Source organism: Anoplophora glabripennis, unplaced genomic scaffold, assembly GCF_000390285.2.
Source record: "Anoplophora glabripennis isolate ALB-LARVAE unplaced genomic scaffold, Agla_2.0 scaffold140, whole genome shotgun sequence".
In the NCBI taxonomy this organism is placed as follows: Eukaryota; Metazoa; Arthropoda; class Insecta; order Coleoptera; family Cerambycidae; genus Anoplophora; species Anoplophora glabripennis.
The window spans coordinates 1,039,650-1,059,558 of NW_019416526.1; the positions used below are offsets into that span (position 1 = coordinate 1,039,650).

At 31.7% G+C, this 19,909-nt stretch overlaps 1 protein-coding gene across 1 annotated transcript; it reads left to right on the forward strand.

The window, feature by feature from the left end:
- Positions 1-200: 200 nt before the first annotated feature.
- Positions 201-18,555, forward strand: LOC108905504 (serine proteinase stubble-like; the record flags this gene model as incomplete). Its single annotated transcript, XM_018708380.1, has 6 exons — positions 201-234; positions 1,748-1,840; positions 8,420-8,515; positions 9,225-9,426; positions 14,011-14,145; positions 18,253-18,555. Coding segments are annotated over exons 1-6 (863 nt in total), but the record flags the coding sequence as incomplete, so codon positions are not given.
- Positions 18,556-19,909: the final 1,354 nt, after the last annotated feature.

Sequence of the window (19,909 nt, forward strand, 5' to 3'; positions counted from 1 at the left end):
ATATAGTTCATAAGACAAAAAAATTCTTATTTTTTGTCGTACTATCACCCCCTGTATTTACGGGAGGTCTTTCTGAAACACCCCGTATAAAAATTAATTGAAAAAACGCAATCCATGCTCAGACACTTTGTAACATTGTTAACAAAACTTGCAACCAAAAATCAACAACAGGAATATCATAGGTCAGTGCCTTTAAACCAATGCCCATGAATGATCTGGACCAATGCAGGGCAAGTACATACCAAACAGATGATTTAATCTCCAATTACACAGTTTCTTCTGATATGTCTTTCAAAATGTCAGAAGTAGTCTGCGGAAATTGTTCAACTCTTCTCAACCGTCACCACGCCAATTATATTATTTATTGACTTTATTTTACATTATGTTCAAAAAAATATTTGTATATGTTTGAAGTTATGATAGGAAAAATCCTACGTTTTAATTATTATTATAAGATCAAAACTCCTTCTTTTCATATGTCAAAAGAGCAACAAATTTATTCTGTCCATACGATTATAGCTAACTCAGCGTTATCTCACAATCAGTCACATATCCCAAAAGTATGTCTAAGCAATTTATATGAATGTCACACATAAATATTGAGTACTGGAATGCAAGAGGATATTAATAATTCGCAAACAATGGTCATAATCACGAATTTCGTTTTCACACCAACTAGAACCCAGAAACCTCTTTAGAAGAACAATAATGTTGCACCCAACACAATTCCGTTTATACATATATTTTCCAAATTACGTTTTAAGGAATGCTATTAATTAATTATCATATTTATAAATTAGAGTAATGTAAACAAATGAAAATTGAACAAGAAGTAACATCTCCTGTTCTAAAAACACCGTCAATTTTTTCAAAATAACCTTTATTTGTATACACGGTGTTTATTAATTACTTGTACAAACTTTAAAGGGTGAATTTTTGGCTAATTTTAAGATAAAAGGTTCATATGAACATGGGTCTAGGACAACTTGATCCTTGAGGTACAGGGCGTCCAAAAAAAAAAAATTGTGTTTGGTATTTTAATATTTTTGTTCAATAACATGGCAATTTGACGAAATTCCGGAAACTGGGAGTATTGATGATGAGAAACTCAAATATTTATTTGGTTTTTTGTTTATTTTTAGAGGGAGTCACATACAGTGTTGCACCTTGATTTAAATAACCATAACTTTTTTGTGTCGCACTGTATATAATTTTTACTAAACATACATATTCTCCATTACATTTTTCCTACAAAAGGTACTCTTAGTACTTGTCGCTGAGAACAACCATTTCGAAAAAAACGAGTTTGAATTTTATAAAATAAAATAAATAAAATGTTTTTGAAAAATAAGTGAAATAAAGTCATGTGCTATGTTACACTATCACTTTACAAATTACTGTCACCAAATTAGTAAAAATTAGAAAATAAAAATTCGCAAAACAAAAATATACTTAATTAAAATACCAAACAAAAATTTTTTGGACCGCCTCTATCTCGAGAACCAAGCCGTTGCGAACAAATGTTGATATGAACTTTTTATCTTAAAATTAGTCAAAGATTCACCATTTAAAGTTTGTACAAGTACTTAATAAACACCCTGTATACCTACCTGCCAATTAAATACCTACTATACAATTGTAGTTGATGTTATTTAAAAACAGCTGAAAATAAAATCTATTAAATTACACACATCCATTTTCTTCAGTTTAATTGTTACCTATAACTTACGTTGTTCATTTGTTTCAGGATCAAGTATGCTCTGGATGGCCATTCTGGGTGCCATATTGGTATGGTCTGCAGCCCCTGGTGCCGCTGTTAACTCTTCACAAAGAGGACAAGGTATACTTGACCGTATGCTGTGCATTAAACATACGTATGTCCTTAAATGTGGTGTTTCATTAAAAACTGGACACAACTTTTTTAGAGACTTCATCAGACATTCTGAAAATACCAGTAGTTACGCTTTTTAGAGTCGACAAATTTTAATTTTATCCTCACCAGAATGTGGTACTAATTACACTTTAACGGTGATATGGATCTTAATTTATTTGATTTATTGTTTACTTATAAATCGACTAGAAAAAATATTACTTAATACTGCTGGATTTCCTAACTAATTTTTTTTTTAAAGTAAATATGAGAAATGAGAAGCAACTACTCTGCAGACTATAGCCTCATCCAGCATTGAATTACTCCAACAATATCTAAAGAACTATAAACATATAACTTGCTTTGTAGATTATATCTCACCTACATTTACAATTTTTTTTATTGAACACTAGACACAGTATTGCTTGCTGGTAATGTTAAAAAATTCTTGTAAAAAGGCAAATGAGATAGAAACGAATGTAAATAGTTTAAAAATTAATATAAAAAAATGTTCCAGAATAAAAAATGTACAAATAAAAAAAATATTCTTAAATTATATCCAAGGATGTCCAAGACCTTCTCGTTGTAATACTACACCCTATACGGGGTGTCTCACGGCGACCACTTCCGGTTATACCGGAAATCGCCATCAACTTGCTTATGGAACACCCTATATATTATTGCAATTTTGGATTCTATGTATCATTTTAGGTGGAAGTTTCCCTATTCCTAAAATTAACCGTTTTCGAGATATTTAATTTTTTTCAAAAAAATTGAGAGAAACAGTGACTGCTTCAAATCATGTGTATTTTATAGTAAGAAAGATAAAGCAACAATTTATAGGGGTTTTTCTATATTCTGATAAACAATTTTATTCTCTTTCGAACGGGAAAACTTCAAAACAAAGAACTAAACTGTCAATTTATTGTTAGTCTCTTGCAGCGACAGTTTAATTTATTGTTTATAAGGAATGGAAAACAATACATATTCAAATTCTGATATTTCAAATTTATTATTCATTCACGGGCGTTGCAATGGGATTATACATGTACAGTTTTTAATGAGACATATCCAAATTGGCCACCAATGAGCAGAAAAAAGTTAAGAAGAATTTTAGCAAATCAACTATAGTATGGTCGAATTTGTGCAGAAAGAATTTTACCAAAACCAATAACTTCAAATGAAGATAATGTAATAAATGTGCTAGCCTATTTTATATATATTTCACGAGCGTCCATTCACAGGATGCTAAGAACTAAATTTACTCATTTGTGGTCATCTGAAAATCCTCATGTTATCCGGGAAAGAAAGTTTCAAAATAAATTTAGCGTAAATGTTTTTTGTCTAATTAAAATAACCAAATTTCTTACCATATCTACGAAGAAAATTTAAATGCCGACATATATCTCAATATTTTGCAAACGGTTGTGGCAGATTTTCTAGTTGATATACCTTTAGACCAACTAAGGAAGTGTTGGTATCAATAATTAGATGGGGCTTAATGTTACAATCAAATCGATCAACAGCTGACTGAAATGTTTGAAGATAGATGGATGAGTCGCCTAGGACCGTGGAATTGGCCAGTGAGGTCTCCCGACCTCACTCCATTAGATTTTAATGTTTGGAGAGTAATAAAGCAAAAAGTTTATTCTACACCCGTTGCTTCAAAAGAGGATTTGATTGCTCGAATACGAAGAGCGTTCCATGAATTGCCTTCAGCTGAAATAGCAAATGCGGTGACTGATGGTATTATCTCTAGAATCCAGAAATGCTTAGCTGTTAATGGGGGTCATATTGAACATGTATGACTTTTTTAAGTCATTTTTTTATCTTAGTGCATTATTATTATCAACATACATAATTAAAATTGTGTATTACTATGTATGAAGTTGATTTTTTAGAATTCTTAACTTTATTCTGCTCATTGGTGGAAAATTGGGATATGTCTCATTAAAAACTGTAAATGTTCTGCTTAGAATCCCATTGTCTGTGAATAAATAATAATAAATAACTGGTGACAGTTTAGTTGTTTGTTTTGAAGTTTTGCTAAAAATTCCACAGCTGTCCTCGCAAGAAATTACATGATTTTAGGTGATTAAACAAAAAATAGTAGATAACTTAAAAACTAGAAGAGATAGGTATAGGGAACCCTGATACCGTTCGAAAGAGAATAAAATTGTGTATCAGAATATAGAAAAGCATACAGGGTGTTCCATTTAAAAAACCGACTTATGAAGGTTTGAAGTTAACTAAACTCATGGTTTGAAAACAGTTAATTTTAGGAATAGGATAACTTCATAAAGTCCACCTAAAATAACACGTAGAATCCAAAATTGCAATAATATATAGGGAGTTCCATTTAAAATAAGCAAGTTGATAGGGATTTCCGGTATAACCGGAAGTGGTACGTGGGCGCCATTATTATAGTTGAGAAGGGCATGCCCGAAAACCCGGTATCCCAAATTTTTCCAAATTCAAATCGAAGTAATCTTTGAAATAATTCTAATTGGCCGTCACCGTGAGACACCCTGTATTTTTCATAGAACTATAACACGATCTAATTGTTGTAAAAAAAAATTAAGGAACTACAGCAAGTGCATGTAATTAAAAATAACAAAGTGAGACTGAACCAGTAAACAGCTAAAGCTCTCGCAATTATTAATAATTTCCTGCAGCTATTTATGTGGCGCTCCGCGTCGCTTTCGCACCTATAATGCTGTTATAATTCCTCGACTCGAGCAATAACGACTACTCTTGATGCAGCTTCCTGAATCCTCCTAATTAAATTCTTATGCAACAGGTTTTTGCTCCATAAATCAACAAAATTCGAAAGCGCTGTTCTGAAAGCTCGTTATAAAAACTCGTTTCTTGATAGACGAACCGATTTATTATCAATCGATTCTTTTACAGTGAAATCAATTTAATATTATTCACAAAAAAGGTGAATTATAGGAGAGATAAAAAAAATATATTAATTGGATGAATTTCATTAGTGGGTCATAAATTTGCAAAGATGGCCAGATTTTGAATTTAACGGTTATTTGAGTCAATAAATTGAATCAATAAATAATGAAAGCGTTGCCAGGAAGTGTTGGGATATTATAGAGTACTTTCTAAAAGCTGGACTTTCGCTATTATGTAACACTAAATTTAAAAAATGTAATAAATATTGAGTTGATGCATAAGTCCGTAGCATTTTTATTAAATTCAAAATGTACAAAAAATAAACAAAATCCATGAAATAATAAACAAGATGCACAGATATTTGAGAGTGTAGAATTCACCATGCCAGCTTTGATGACTACGTCACTAAAGCAGGTTCCTCAGTACTTGCCCGATAGAGTGAAGGAGAAAGAAATATAATGAAGCAAGATCAGGAGAATAGAGCAGATTTGAAATCCGACTTCTCAAACGAGCTACTGAATAGCAGCATGTGCACCACTTGATGATTTCTTCCCCGCCTCTGTTCTTGAATTGCAACCTCAAGACGACCAAGTTGTTGTGGCAGTAAACCTCGGCAGTCCATACACTGTCTTTTTTTATCCTACCAAATGCAACACATCAGTTCAGATGTATGGGTACCAACTTTTACTCTATTAGGGCTAAGCCATTCTTTTTCTGTTTTTGGTGTTGACGTAAAAGTACCAGCAGCAACTGCCGATAATCTGTCTATGTGTAAGAAAATTTCAATGGTCTTGCTTCAGCTAGAAGATATTCTGAATTATATCCCAACCGAAGACAACCAAATCAAAAACAATTTAAAATTTGTACAATCGCTTAGGCGAAACGGGATCTTTCCGTCTGAAATGTAATAACAGCGCTCCAAAAAGTATTTAGGTTGAGCAGGAGCAGGAGCAAGAGTAAGTTTTGGTTAGAGTGACCGAAATTCTAGGTATAAGTACTCGGCAAGTGGATTGGTCGTGCAAGCATTTTTACTTGTCCATTCAAAAGCCCAGACTTCAATCCTCTCGATTTTTGTATTCTGTCGAAAGAAAGATATAGTTTACAAACAATCAGTTCGCGTGAAGAGTTGTGGCAAAGACAACAAATCGCTACCAACGAAGTCAGACGCAATTCCAATACGTTGTTTCAAACTCAGAGATCTCACAAAAAATGCTGTGTAAAGTGTATCATTGCCAACGTTGGATTCTGCGAACAATCAAATAATCGTAAGAAAAAATGAATTAAAATTGTAACTTTCAACATCCTGTATTTCCGAAACTATCAACTTTCAGATAAGGCATGTTTGCGCCAATGATCATCATTTCACGTGTGGTATCTTCAGCTTTCGGATTTCCCATTGTTAATGAGTCACCCTGTATATATTTTGACGCGCTAAATCCGATTCCGTTACTAGTTTTAATCCAACACGCACAGGTTCTAGGTAAATCGCTAAAAATGGCTGAAAATCCCTAATAAAAATTCTGGAAAAGTCAACTAACCAAAACGATTTTTGTTATTTTTCTGGCGATTTCTCTCAAATAACTCGATTATGAAGTTCAGTGAATTATAATACATACGATTAAGGCTTTATCCTGTCCAAAAGCATCTTTTGAAAACATTGCTGATGCAAATTAGCAGGCTTTTCCACGATTTTTCTGGATTTTCAGCAATTTTCATCGATTTATGCACACCCTGTCAGCACGCCAAATTAGGTTTAGATAGCCTAGTGGGTGCTACAAGTCTCCCTTTTTATTTTGAGTGGCGTAACCTCTTTATAAATTGGAAGACTATTCATTTCAATGATAGTATGATCGCATATCTAACCGTATGACTTTAAAATAACTTTGGCATATTTCTAACATTTGATATCAATATGTATCCAAGGTACTCTTGTCTCCGAAACCAAAGACGTTACGGACTTGAGCATCATTCCAATAGAAAAAAAAAATATTTTTCTATTATATTTACGACTTTTGTATAATAACAAAAGATGATGAATAACCTGTGTATCTGATATCAATTAACTTAAAAAGAAGAAACATTTTGTTCAAATATATTTTTTCGATGTTTCGATGTACTTTTCAAGTAACATCACAAGATGTTATTTCAAGAAAAATTTATTATGTAAAAATACTTTTCGTACGTGTCTGTTTACAAAGTAGCATATCGACTCTTCGATTTAGTACCAGCAAGTTATGCATTGTTTTATCAGTTATACAGCGTTTTGTTCATTGTTTTATCAGTCATAATTTAAGTTTGTCTCGTTACAAAGAAGATTTATTACCCGTTGCGCTTGCCACGTGACAAGAATAACAACTGACTAATGTAGACAAATAGTTTTGTAATCTTATTGTGTCTGTTAATTAATTACATTATGTTTTAATGCTAATCGTGATGTTAGTTGCTGGTGTAATTTAATTGATGCAGGTATAAATTAAGTAGGATTTAAACCCGATTCATTATACTAAAGCTCAAGTATTTCCTCGAGGTAAACCTGTTTTAATTTGCCATTTAAACATGTCAAATAAAAAATAGTAATCTTCTAGTTTTATTTGTCAGATTTAAAACCAATAAAAATTAAAGAAGTGCGAAAGTATAAAAATATGTGCCAATTTAAAAGATAAGCAAACCAGAAATATCAATGACTTGGTTATGACATGTTTACGAATCTTATTATTTACGACTTCTTCTTATGAATGTTATTAATAGTAAAATTTATTGTAAGTTTCTCATTGTCATTTTAGTCTATCCTATTGAATCCGTTCATTGACGACACTTTCGACATGGTAATATAAATTTTTAGTGTCAGTAAAACGATATTATCTATAATTACATTTTGGAAACATATGGTCTCAAAGACAGATGTGGTGGGTTATATATGGCAATAGTTAACCTACTAAATGGAATTTTATCACTTTAATAGATAAAAGAAAGCCACGAAATACAGTGAGTGTTTACAAACTCGAAGATATTTGTAGAGTAAATAAATCGAGGTTCGAGAACTCGATTGGCAAGTAGAATATAGATTTTTAATACGTACTGATTTACCACAATAATACGGAGAAACATTTTTAGAACCGCTGACTCCGTCGATAGCTCGGCTGGGTTTGTTTACAACTGTTTACAGAAATCGCTTTGTGTACTCCATATGTCAGTTAATTCATTGTTAATGTGTTGACATACATAGACCTAAGAAAAACGGGTTTTTCTCAAAAATTAAACAGTTAAAATAAGAATCCAGAAAAACAAATTACATCAATTAAACATTTCTTCACAAATAACATCAATTAAAACTTAAACAGTAAAAGATATGTTTCCGTAAAGAAAACTAAAGTAGAAGTAGATAATAATCTAGCTAGCAACACAAAAAATAAACAAGACAAAAAACAGACGGCGATATCTGACTACAAATATTCACTTTTTTGGTGCCAGGGGTCCTCAAACATCTTTAACAATTTTGAGTATTATAAATTTTTTTGGCCATTGAAAATGTTTATTATTAATGCATAGGTACCTTTCAAAATAATTCCCAAGTTTGTAAATATGCATTATAGCATTTTCTATTTCTTCACGAATTTTTTAATTAATATGTAATTTCTGTTTTAGCTTATCAAATAAGTCCCAAACCTTGCTGGGTAGACGGACAACAGGGTACTTGTATGTTCGTTTATGAGTGTATCAAGTCCGAAGGTTTTCACATAGGTATGTATAAAAATATATTTCAGTTTTCTTTATTATGAAAACGGCTATAATGTAGAATCATTAGATATGAAGACAAATTTAGTTTTCATTTTTTATTCCTGAAGCATGAGCAAAGTTACAAAAAGAAAATTGTGTACTTATCAAGTAGTCATTTACTAGATAATTGCTTGGCCTTCCCCTTCAGTTGCAAGGGGTAGAGGTCTAGAGTTTCTTGCTTATTTTTTTTCTATTGCAGTAAAGTATTTTCTCTAAAATGCTTGATTACGATACATATCCACTATAATTACTACTGTTGCTTCGAAAGCTTTTTTTTGGAAATTTAATTCATTTACTAAATGAGCAAAACTATACTAACGACGAATTGACCAATACGAATTTCAATCGCGATTATTACTATAGGTGAAAAATAAGTCTAGTTAGTAAGTTCTTAAAGGTCTAGACTCTTAGGACCATTTTTTTTTATAAAAGTAGGATGATTACTGTTAAGCAGTATTTATCGTTCGGGATAACCTAAACTGACTTTACTTAAACTTTCACAACGAAGCAGTACCTACACATAATAATGTATTCAATATAACCCGTCAATTTCTATGAATGGTTTGTAAAGCGAATTTGCAACCAGTATATCTAAACCTTAGTCATACAAGTTGTCTACTGAGATTACGAATTAGAGGGCCTCTTCTGTGATTATGATTGTTAATATTTTTAGGAATGTGCGTGGACACTTTCATGTTTGGGTCTTGCTGTGCTCATAACAACACAGACAACACAGTGGTGCCACACCAACCTCACCACCAAGCTCACTCACAAGGTCGTCCCCAAGTGTTGTACACTAGTCAAAATAGTCCCGACACCAAAAAGCCAGGCAAACCAACCACCAGCTACAGTTCCAGTAAACCTAGACCTACAGGGTAAATATATTTGACACTCAGTAATTATAAATATATACAGGGTGATTCACATAAACCTGTCCCCTCCAAATAGACTAGATAACGGAAAGGGATATTTCTAATTTTAAGCAAATTATGTCCTATATTTATCTTTTGAAAACTCATTTATTTTTGAGACATTTCACAATCAAGTTAAAAATATTCAAAACTCGTATATTTTCTAGACTCAGAAATTGAGTCACGCTTCAACCAATAAAACGTATATTAAAATCTTTTGAAAGTATATAAAGTAGTAGTATAAAGTAATTTTCATTCTTGATAGTTGTACTAAACCACGTAATTTATTTCCATGGTACAACGCATCATGGTAGACGTTGAATAGTCAAATTAAAAGTACAAAACTGTCAAACAGTGTCATTGAACTATGTATTTACGATAATTCAATACACTAATGAAGAAAAGTATGACATAATTATAATTTATGGCGAAAGTTTACAAAATGTTATGTACTATCCAAACGGACGACATACAGATGAAACAACTTTAGAAAAATTGAAGCAAAATCTTTTAAAACATTGAAGTTTTGATTTGAAAACATGCATTCGGCTAAACTCAGTCGCAAATGATCACCTTACAGGCGAATATTTTAAATATACAGAGTGTCCCGTTCATGTGTCAAAAAAAACTTGTGTGCAAGTTTCTCTTGGGAAAATAATAGGGGTAGTTAATTTAAAGTTTTTTTTCTTAGACGCCCTGTTTTCGAGATACAGTGTGTTGGAGTTGTTACTTTCCAAATGGTTTTCCGTAATTATCTTTAAATCGGCTAAAGAAAAAATGTCAAAATTTGTAGACGAGTAAACATCAACTGTGCGTTATGAATAATGTGCAAACGGTTTCTTTCTGAAAAGCAGTGTCGCCAATACAGATAATTGAAGGGGTACAATCAAAGAAAAAATATGTTAAAAGTCAAAATTTATTACATTTCTAAACGGTTCTGTAAACTCTAAAGGATACTACAAAAAAAAGTATACTTGTCGAAATTCGGTAGCATGTACCTATCATTTTCGAGAAAAATAAAGTTGCATTTTTTTTCTCACATAAGGTGGCACGAGTACATTAACAAAATATTAATTTGAAAGAGGAACTTACCATTGAATGAGCTGAAGACATTTAGCTACCAACAGTATTTGCATTTAAGACTATAATTTTAATTTCTTACGTATCACATGAAACAGTTAAATTGTAAAACATTTTATTAACTAAAAAAATATTAAAATTTATTTTATGTTTCAGTTTGTTGTAAACTAACATTTAAAACAGTAAATCAAAATAAACAGATTATGGTAATTAATTAGGTACCTATTAGTAACTAATTTTAGATTTTGTAAACTACTACACTACCATTACTAAAATAAGCAATTGTTGAATGGACTGAATTGTTGATGGACATGAATGCTTAAAAAAAGTGATAAAAACAGAAAAATATTAGGAAACAGACTTGGAGACATACAGAACAAAACAGCTGCACAATTAAATAAATGTGCAAACTCGAAATACTACAGTAGATATTGAAATTGTTCCCCATTTCCTTCTATCTTTATGCTATCGAATTTCTACAAGTATAACTTTTTTTTGCAGTATGCTTTAGAGTTTACAGAACCGTTTAGAAATGTAACAAATTTTGACTTAACATATTTTTTTTTCGATTGTACCCCTCCAATTACCTGTATCGGCGACACTGCTTGTCAGAAACAAACCGTTTGCACATTATTCTTAACTCACAGTTGATGTTTACTCGTGTACAAATTTTGTCATTTTTATCTTTAGCCGATTTAAAGATAATTAAGGAAAACCAATTGGAAAGTAAAAACTTCAACACACTATCTCGAAAACAGGTCGTCTAAGAAAAAACTTTATATAAACTACACCTATTATTTTTCCATGAGGAACTTGCATATAAGTTTTTTTGAAACATGAACGGGACACCCTGTATAAAACTTTCTTCCTTACAGTTCAATTAGAAAGATTGAGCAAGAAGCTTGTATATTTTTCAGTNTCAGTTTGTTGTAAACTAACATTTAAAAAAGTAAATCAAAATAAACAGATTATGGTAATTAATTAGGTACCTATTAGTAACTAATTTTAGATTTTGTAAACTACTACACTACAATTACTAAAATAAGCAATTGTTGAATGGACTGAATTGTTGATGGACATGAATGCTTAAAAAAAGTGATAAAAACAGAAAAATATTTGGAAACAGACTTGGAGACATACAGAACAAAACAGCTGCACAATTAAATAAATGTGCAAACTCGAAATACTACAGTAGATATTGAAATTGTCCCCCATTTCCTTCTATCTTTATGCTATCGAATTTCGACAAGTATAACTTTTTTTTGCAGTATGCTTTAGAGTTTACAGAACCGTTCAGAAATGTAATAAATTTTGACTTTTAACATATTTTTTTTTTCGATTGTACCCCTCCAATTACCTGTATCGGCGACACTGCTTCTCAGAAACAAACCGTTTGCACATTATTCTTAACTCACAGTTGCTGTTTACTCGTGTTCAACTTTTGTCATTTTTATCTTTAGCCGATTTAAAGATAATTAAGGAAAACCAATTGGAGAGTAAAAACTTCAACACACTGTATCTCGAAAACAGAGAGGAACTGAGGAACTTGCATATAAGTTTTTTTGAAACATGAACGGGACACCCTGTATATAACTTTCTTCCTTACAGTTCAATTAGAAAGATTGAGCAAGAAGCTTGTATATTTTTCAGTTCCGTCAGAGATTATTTTCTAGGAATACCTAACTTTTACATATTCAAAGCACATATTATCTACCAGTTACGTCCTGAAAATCCATAAAGATTATTTGAGACAATTCTCAAAATAATTAAGTTGTAAACAATATTTTGTAGAGTGGTGAAGGTTGTTTCCATAATAACGGGTTTGTAGCCATAATTGCCATTATTAGTCCGACGGCAATCCAAGAGGAGAAAAGTACCAGAAAATCAAAATAAGTTTGGTATTTAATTGGACCCCTTTTGCTTCATAGATTAACTAGTGAGTAATATCTCAATTTTCTACAAAACGAGATTCTTATTAGAAGTTCCTCTGTCAGCAGAACGCGACATATGGTGACAACATGGTGCACCTGGGCATAATAGCGGTCTAACTACAAATTTCTGAAATATAGCAGCAGGATCGGGACGTATGGAACGCGTAGGTAGACATTGCGATAGTCAGATCTGACACCAATTGATTTTTCTTGTGTTTATAAAAGTTATGGTGTACTCTACTCCAACAGATGATGTGACGGACTTAATCAATAAAATGTATACCAGTTGTGCCGCTTTTAAGCTTTTGTGCTTTTGAGAAAACAAGGAAAATTTAACAAAAAATTAGTATAACTAAAGCATAGTTAGGGGAAGAAATGTTAAAATTGCCTATTTAGTACGTGAGTGCAATTTTAAATACCTTTAAACTGTGAATTTGTTATAAGGAAATTTCAAATAGGAGTTATTGTACTACTACAAACCGTAAAATAGTAGGATATTTCAATAGTTTTTCAGTTGAAGGTTAAGATGTTAATAAATGTTATTTTAATGTTCTTACTGGGATTTTCTAACATTCCAAATTAAATTGTTATAAAAATTATAAGGTAAAAGGGTTTTTAGGAAAATTTATGATTTTAATTTGATAAATTAATCTTGAAACGCTTCTTATAACTAATTTTTAGCTTTAGTTTAAATTTTAACGTTTCAAACCCGCAACTCATTTTCTGACCCTCGAAAATATTAGGTATAGATTTTTAATTTTATCATATTTTATCTCAAAACATCGAATTTTCAAAATTTAAGTGCAGGACATGATGTGGTTAAAATTAAACTTTTGATAATAACACCATCTACAAAAAATTCTTCTTAAGGTTTTATTTAACTGATGTTATCGAGAAGGTCTATCCATTAGCTTTTATAGAATAAAAAAATCATGTGATCTAGCCGATAAATTATATGTGAATCGGCCTGTATGTTTTGAACAAATTAAGGTAGATGTTTGAATGGACAGTATTTAATAAATTTAAAATTTTGATTCCGAGTTTTTATTTAATTTTTTTAACCAACTTATAAACCAAAGAAATTATAAGAAGTTTCATAAAAAATAAAAAATTATTTGAATCAGTCACTGCTAAAATCAAACGCAATCCCAAATGTATGAGATTGTCAGAATTCTATACAATCCGAAGGATATTTCTTTAGTCGGAGATCTCGCACAGCGGAATTTCGCCTTTTTTCAACCGATTTCCGATAACGGCATCTAATCTATGATAAAGTCCGATGTTGTAAAATGCGCTCGTAACTGAAAATAAACAACAGTAACTTTAATTAGTGGCTGAATCATTTCCGACCAGGCAAACATCCATTACCGTTGCTCGCATATCAACCAAACAAAACAAAGTCCGCGTAATAGCGCCTCATAAAACTTTACTTTCATTCAACCGACGATCTAAAACAAACAAAGCGGTCTCATTTAAATGGATATGTCATTTATTTGTAGTGTCTTTACACCTACATAGATCCCGCTTTCGCTTTCAGCCGGCCTCAGCTAAGCTACTCCACCAAGAGCAGGCCTGTGACGGCTTCTCCGCACGGCTCGTCTGCCCAGACGGTGGCGGCATCTATGAACGTCAGGCCGGGTTCCTCGTCTCGTCTACCAACGCAGCCGCCAAGGTAAGAGAGTCGCAGGTAACTGAAATTATGTAAGGTTGTTACGCAGACTTCTGCACTGTATCACAGTTTCGCAGGTGGAGATGGTACAGAATTACAATCTGAAGTTTTCCTGTAGTGTTCTGCTTTTCCGTTTCAGTAAAAAATTGAAATTACGAAGTTTTTAACATAGAAGAGCAGGGCGACATCATTTTTCATTGAGTTGAAATTCGTAAAATGAAATACTTTATCTTTCATGTTATTTAGGACCATTTGTTTGATGGAATCTGTTAGGCATCTGCAATTTTGGTATAAAACATTTATAAACAGGGTAATTATGTGCAACCATTTAGAGGGGGCGTCTCTTAAATATTTATAATGGACCTCTTTATATAACATGATCAAGGGTGGTCCAACGAAGCAGTTTTCATATTTTTCCTCAAAAAAATAGGAACTTGGGGGATATCTTTTACCAGTATACATAGCCTTCATAAATGGTTACAAGCCATGTGACTGTCGAGCATGAGACGAAATGATTTATTTACAATGGACAATGATAAACCATGGCGTTTACGCTCGAAATAATGCGATTGCCGATTGGTTTAATAAATGTTGTGAAAAATTACACCAATCAAACGGAATGTTCTCAAGTTTTTAAATAATTTTTTAATTTTACCAAAACGTAAATCCCAACTTGAAGGAAATAAAATTATTGTTGTAGAAAAAAAATTATTTGGTCACGTAATTATTTTTGAAGGCTCTCTATTAAAATTTCATTTTATGACAATGTTCTTATTAGCACCCTGCTCTCAGAAGGGGGTTGAAATGAGCAAATCCTATTGTATTTTATTGAATTGTATTTTATTGTATTGTATTTTTTATAAATACATATAAATACATAAATAAATAAGATATATTTGTTAGATGGCTTAAACAATTTAGAACTTTTTAACTCTTCAACTTTTTTTTAAATTCCGAGAAAAATATAATGTATTTCAGTTGCTTCCTCAATATTCACTAAAAATATGTAGGTTATTTTTTTGAAAACCGGAATTTAAGAAAAACTAAAGTACCAAAAAAGTTTCTAAATTATCTGTAAATATACAGGGTGGGCCACCTGTTTAGGTGGGTATGTGTAGGTTGATTACGGCTACATTTTAAAAATATTTTGAAATATACAGGGTGTCCAGAAAAAGCGTACCATATCAAAGTTATGTATTTTTAAATGGAACACCCTGTATTTTATTGCATTTTTGAAAGCACCGTAAATAAATAGGTGAACTTTATTAAAGGTTCTGCATACCTAGGACTTATTGTTGGTGAGATATTTCAATTTTAGTGAAAATGCAGGCTTAGCGTAGAAATTTAATATTAGCAATAAAAATAATTTTAAGGATGCATCTTCGGAAAGAGTATTTTAGATCCTTGAAGTTATAAATTATTATATTTGTCGTCACTTAGGGTGTTCAAAAAAACTGCTGGATACTTTTCTCAACTTTAAACAGTAGTAACTTGGTTAATTTAAATGGGACACGCAGTATATTTCTTTGGGAGTTTTGGGAAATTTAAAACTCTTTCAAATTGTGTATAGGTTCCCTATACCTGTCTCTAACGGTATTGGAGATATTTGTGCCGTTTCGTTTATCATTGAATTTTTTTGTAAGATGTCTTTATCGAAGTCTTTATTGAATTGGTAAAGCGTCAATTATGACAATATTCAAGAAAGTTTTCTAATAAAAATATTATAACAAAAAAATAATAACTGAATTAAATTAATTAGGAACAACATTAAAAATATTTATTAACGGACATTTTTCTTTTAAAAGAAACAAGGAAAAATTGATGATCAAATTGATAACCATTCCCTTGAATGAATCTTATTCTATCTTTAGATGACATTCTTACATTCCTTAGAATATCTGGGGTGATTGTACAAGTGCATCTCTAATCCTTTCCTTCATATCGTCGCAAGTAGTAGGTGGAACACTGTGTACAAGATTTTCTATATAGCCCGAAACAAAAAAGTCCATTATGATCAGGTCTAGATACCTAGGTGGCCACTGACATGCACCATTCTTACTTATACATTTCGATTTAAATAATTTCTCACTGAATATTATATGAATATATTATATAAAATTTGTAGGTGCGTCATTTAATTGTATCCTCATTTTTTTTCTTATATTTAAAAAGATGTCATCAAGAAGAACCCAAACCAATCCAATAAAAACCTCGATGAAGACTTGTGGGTACGTATTACAAAAAAAATCATTAAAAAACGAAACAGCATAAATATATCTCCAATACCGTTAGAGGTAGGTATAAGGAACCTATACACAGTTTGAAAGAGTTTTAAATTTCTCTAAACTCCCAAAGTAAAAATATACTGGGTGTCCCATTAAAATAACCAAGTTATTGCTGTTTAAAGTTGAGAGAAGTATTCAACAGTTTTTTGAACACCCTGTACAATACTAAGTGACGACAAATACAATAATTTATAACTTCAAGTATATAAAATACATAATTTTTTTATTGCTAATATTAAATTTATACACAAAGCCTGCATTTTCACTAAAATTGAAATATCTCGTAAATAATAAGAACCTTTAATAAAGTTCACCTATTTTTTTATGGTGCTTTTAAAAATGAGTAAAATACAGAGTATTCCATTTAAAAATACATAACTTTGATATGGTACGCTTTTCCTGGACACCCTGTATATTTCAAAATATTTTTGAAATGTAGCCGTAATCGACCTACACATACCCACCTAAACAGGTTTTGTCCCTAGCGACCGAGGCGTTATTGGTGGCCCACCCTGTATATTATTTAGAAAAAAAAAATAGTTATAACGATAAACGATAGGGGTTGCTCATTTCAACCAATTTTGCGAAGGTGTTAATAAGAATATTATCAGAAAACATAATTTTATTGGTAAAACGTATCCTTCAAACTTTATTTTAATCAACCATTTCTGAATAAATGCATTCAAATAGATTATTTGGGCCTTCATTTAATTGGTAATATTTATGTAAGGAAGGTACAAAGCGAAAAACTACATGAAATAAGTTTCCCCCCTCCCCCCTTATGTGCCTAGGGAACATCCCCACCAAATATTGGCATATCATTTCGGAACACCTTGTATACTTGCCGTATCTGCTATAGAACTGTTGAGAATTAATGAAATACTTTAATGATGTACATTACAAAAAAAGATAATACACTGAAAGTCCTGAACGTATTTAATCACTGCAAAACGACTCGAAATGGTAAAAGTGACTTATATTGCAGGTACTATGAAAACACCATAAGTATCGCCACTATGTAGAGGATTGCAAAATTTAAGTGATACTGATAATATTGCAGTAAACCACTGCTCTGTGGACTATATACCTCGACTAGCATTGAATTACAACAGTGATATCTATTAAATACAACTAGAATCGTTTATCAGATGAACAGAAGAGATATGTATCAGTTTCAATCTTGTTAATTATCATCAGATACGACAACCGATGAACGATGCAGCTGCTTTGTTCATTAAATTAAGTAATGGAATACGTATCATCACTCAAAATTTGCTTCCATCTGGGTCACTTTTTTCAATGTTACTATACCGAAAATTAATTCGATTTGTTCAAAAAGGGGTTGTCTTTATGACACAATTTTTACTTCAATAAAAATCTCAGCTGGAAAAAGCAGAACAATGAAAGATACGCTTAGTTAATGTTTCGAAAATGGTTTGACTATGATATTAACCCAATGGTTGCCATTATTGTTATTATTATTGCTATTATTATTTTGTCTTTTTCATTCAATAATTTCACAGAATAATAATGACTTAAGGAAAAGGAAGTATTGAAATAGTTCCCTTAAAATAAATGACAATTTCCCATATTTTTGTTAGAAATAGAAGGCAAACATTGCTCTTTCGACATAAATAAATATGCTATTTTCCCTAAAATTTCTACCTTTTGAAACCGATAGTTTTATATAATGGATTCATTGAAGTTCATTCCCTAAAATGGCATAGCAAGAAGATTTTACATATAGGAAACACTTTGTATACGTGATGTGAGATCTCTATTTTTCCTAGATAATATTCTCAATATTTTCAATATTGATTTGCAGACACAGCATCAGGCCGATGAGCACAGACGCCTTCGCGATGGCGAACAGCATCTCCATAGGTCACTACACGAAACCGGGGTGGCAGTCTACTACAGAACCGGGATTCATCACCTCGCTGAACCACAATTCGATGCAGCACGGCGACAAACCCTCTACACAGTGGCAGTATACTACAGAGCCGGGGTTCGTCACAAGGGTGAAAAAGCCGAGTAGTTTTAAGCCTAAGAACAAGCCCACCAAGAAACCTGTGTCGAATACGACAAAGTTTGCTACTAAATCCACCAGGCCTACAACTACGAAAAGGTAAGAAACTGGGAGAATTGTATAAAGAGTGGTTCATAAATAGTTTTACAATTTTTGCAGGGGATAGTAATGAAATAAAAAAAATATTCTTTCATGCCTATTTGAGTAAACTTCTGAAATTTGTTTTGACAATGTGGAAGTCAATGTTTACATAAATTCGCTCTTTTTATGTGAAACCTATAGAATATATTCAGTCAGGCTGGAGAAAGTCCTGAAGAAGTTTTTTTAAGACATAAGTAAGGCGTCTGATTGTGTATGTCAGGACGAATTATTAAGTAAAATAAATATATGCTGATTTGATGTCATGGCAATTTATAATATAAAATAATTGAGATGCGAGTTCCGCGAGGATCTATATTGAGACCTATATTATTTTTATTATAAACTAATGCAAAAAATTAAAGGGCCAAAAGAATTTTCGAAATTTTTACACGATTTTGACATGATTTTAGGTGAAAAATGGTCGTATCGGGAATTAAAAAAAAGCATTTTGAAGCTCTAAGATTCTAGTTTTTAGATATTTCGGTTGAAATTTTTTAGGAGCTACGGTTATCATACATTCTAAGAAACAGCCCGACAAAAAAATTTTGCAAATTTTCTTTTCCGTGTCTACGGACTTGTAAAATTTTTTCAGCTAAGCCTGCATGGACCAGATAGCTTGTTTATTCAGCTTCAATTTCCTTTTGTTTAAATTTCGATACGACCATTTTTCATCGAAATATAGGACTTTTAGTGGAAAAGGATAATTTTGTCTTCAATCATCGATATCTCGGCGACAAATGGTCGTACAAAGAATTGAAGGGCAGTTTCGAAAACTGGAATAAATTTCCTATAACATGCTGCCGCAACTTTTCAGATTTTTTTTTTTATCTTTTACACGAATTTTAGAAAACAGGAGAAAAATGATAATGTATGGTTTTTTAGAAAATTGACGGTTAAATCCACGAAATGACTATTGTTAAGCATGACTATTACAGTTCGATATACCCAGAAGAACCCAGTGAAGTTTCATCTCGATCTAGCGAACCGTTTTTTTGTTTCAAACAGTGAAACTTTTGAAACAAATTAAAGGGTCACGTTTTTTGAGCTTAAACATTTCATAATCACGATTAAATGGAAAAAAAATTATTTTGAGGTTTTCTCACATTTTTACCGCAAATAACGTTTAAATTTATGAAAAAAAATATTTTTTTTTTCAGAGAAGAAAAAAGGTAGTTGCGAAAAAAACTGTTTTTAAGTAATTACAGACTGCACAAAAATTAATTAGAAATTTGCCAAAGAACGGTATGAATCGGGGTCGAAATCTGGTTTGGGTCATCAACTTTAATTTTAATTTAATTAAAAGTTGATGAAC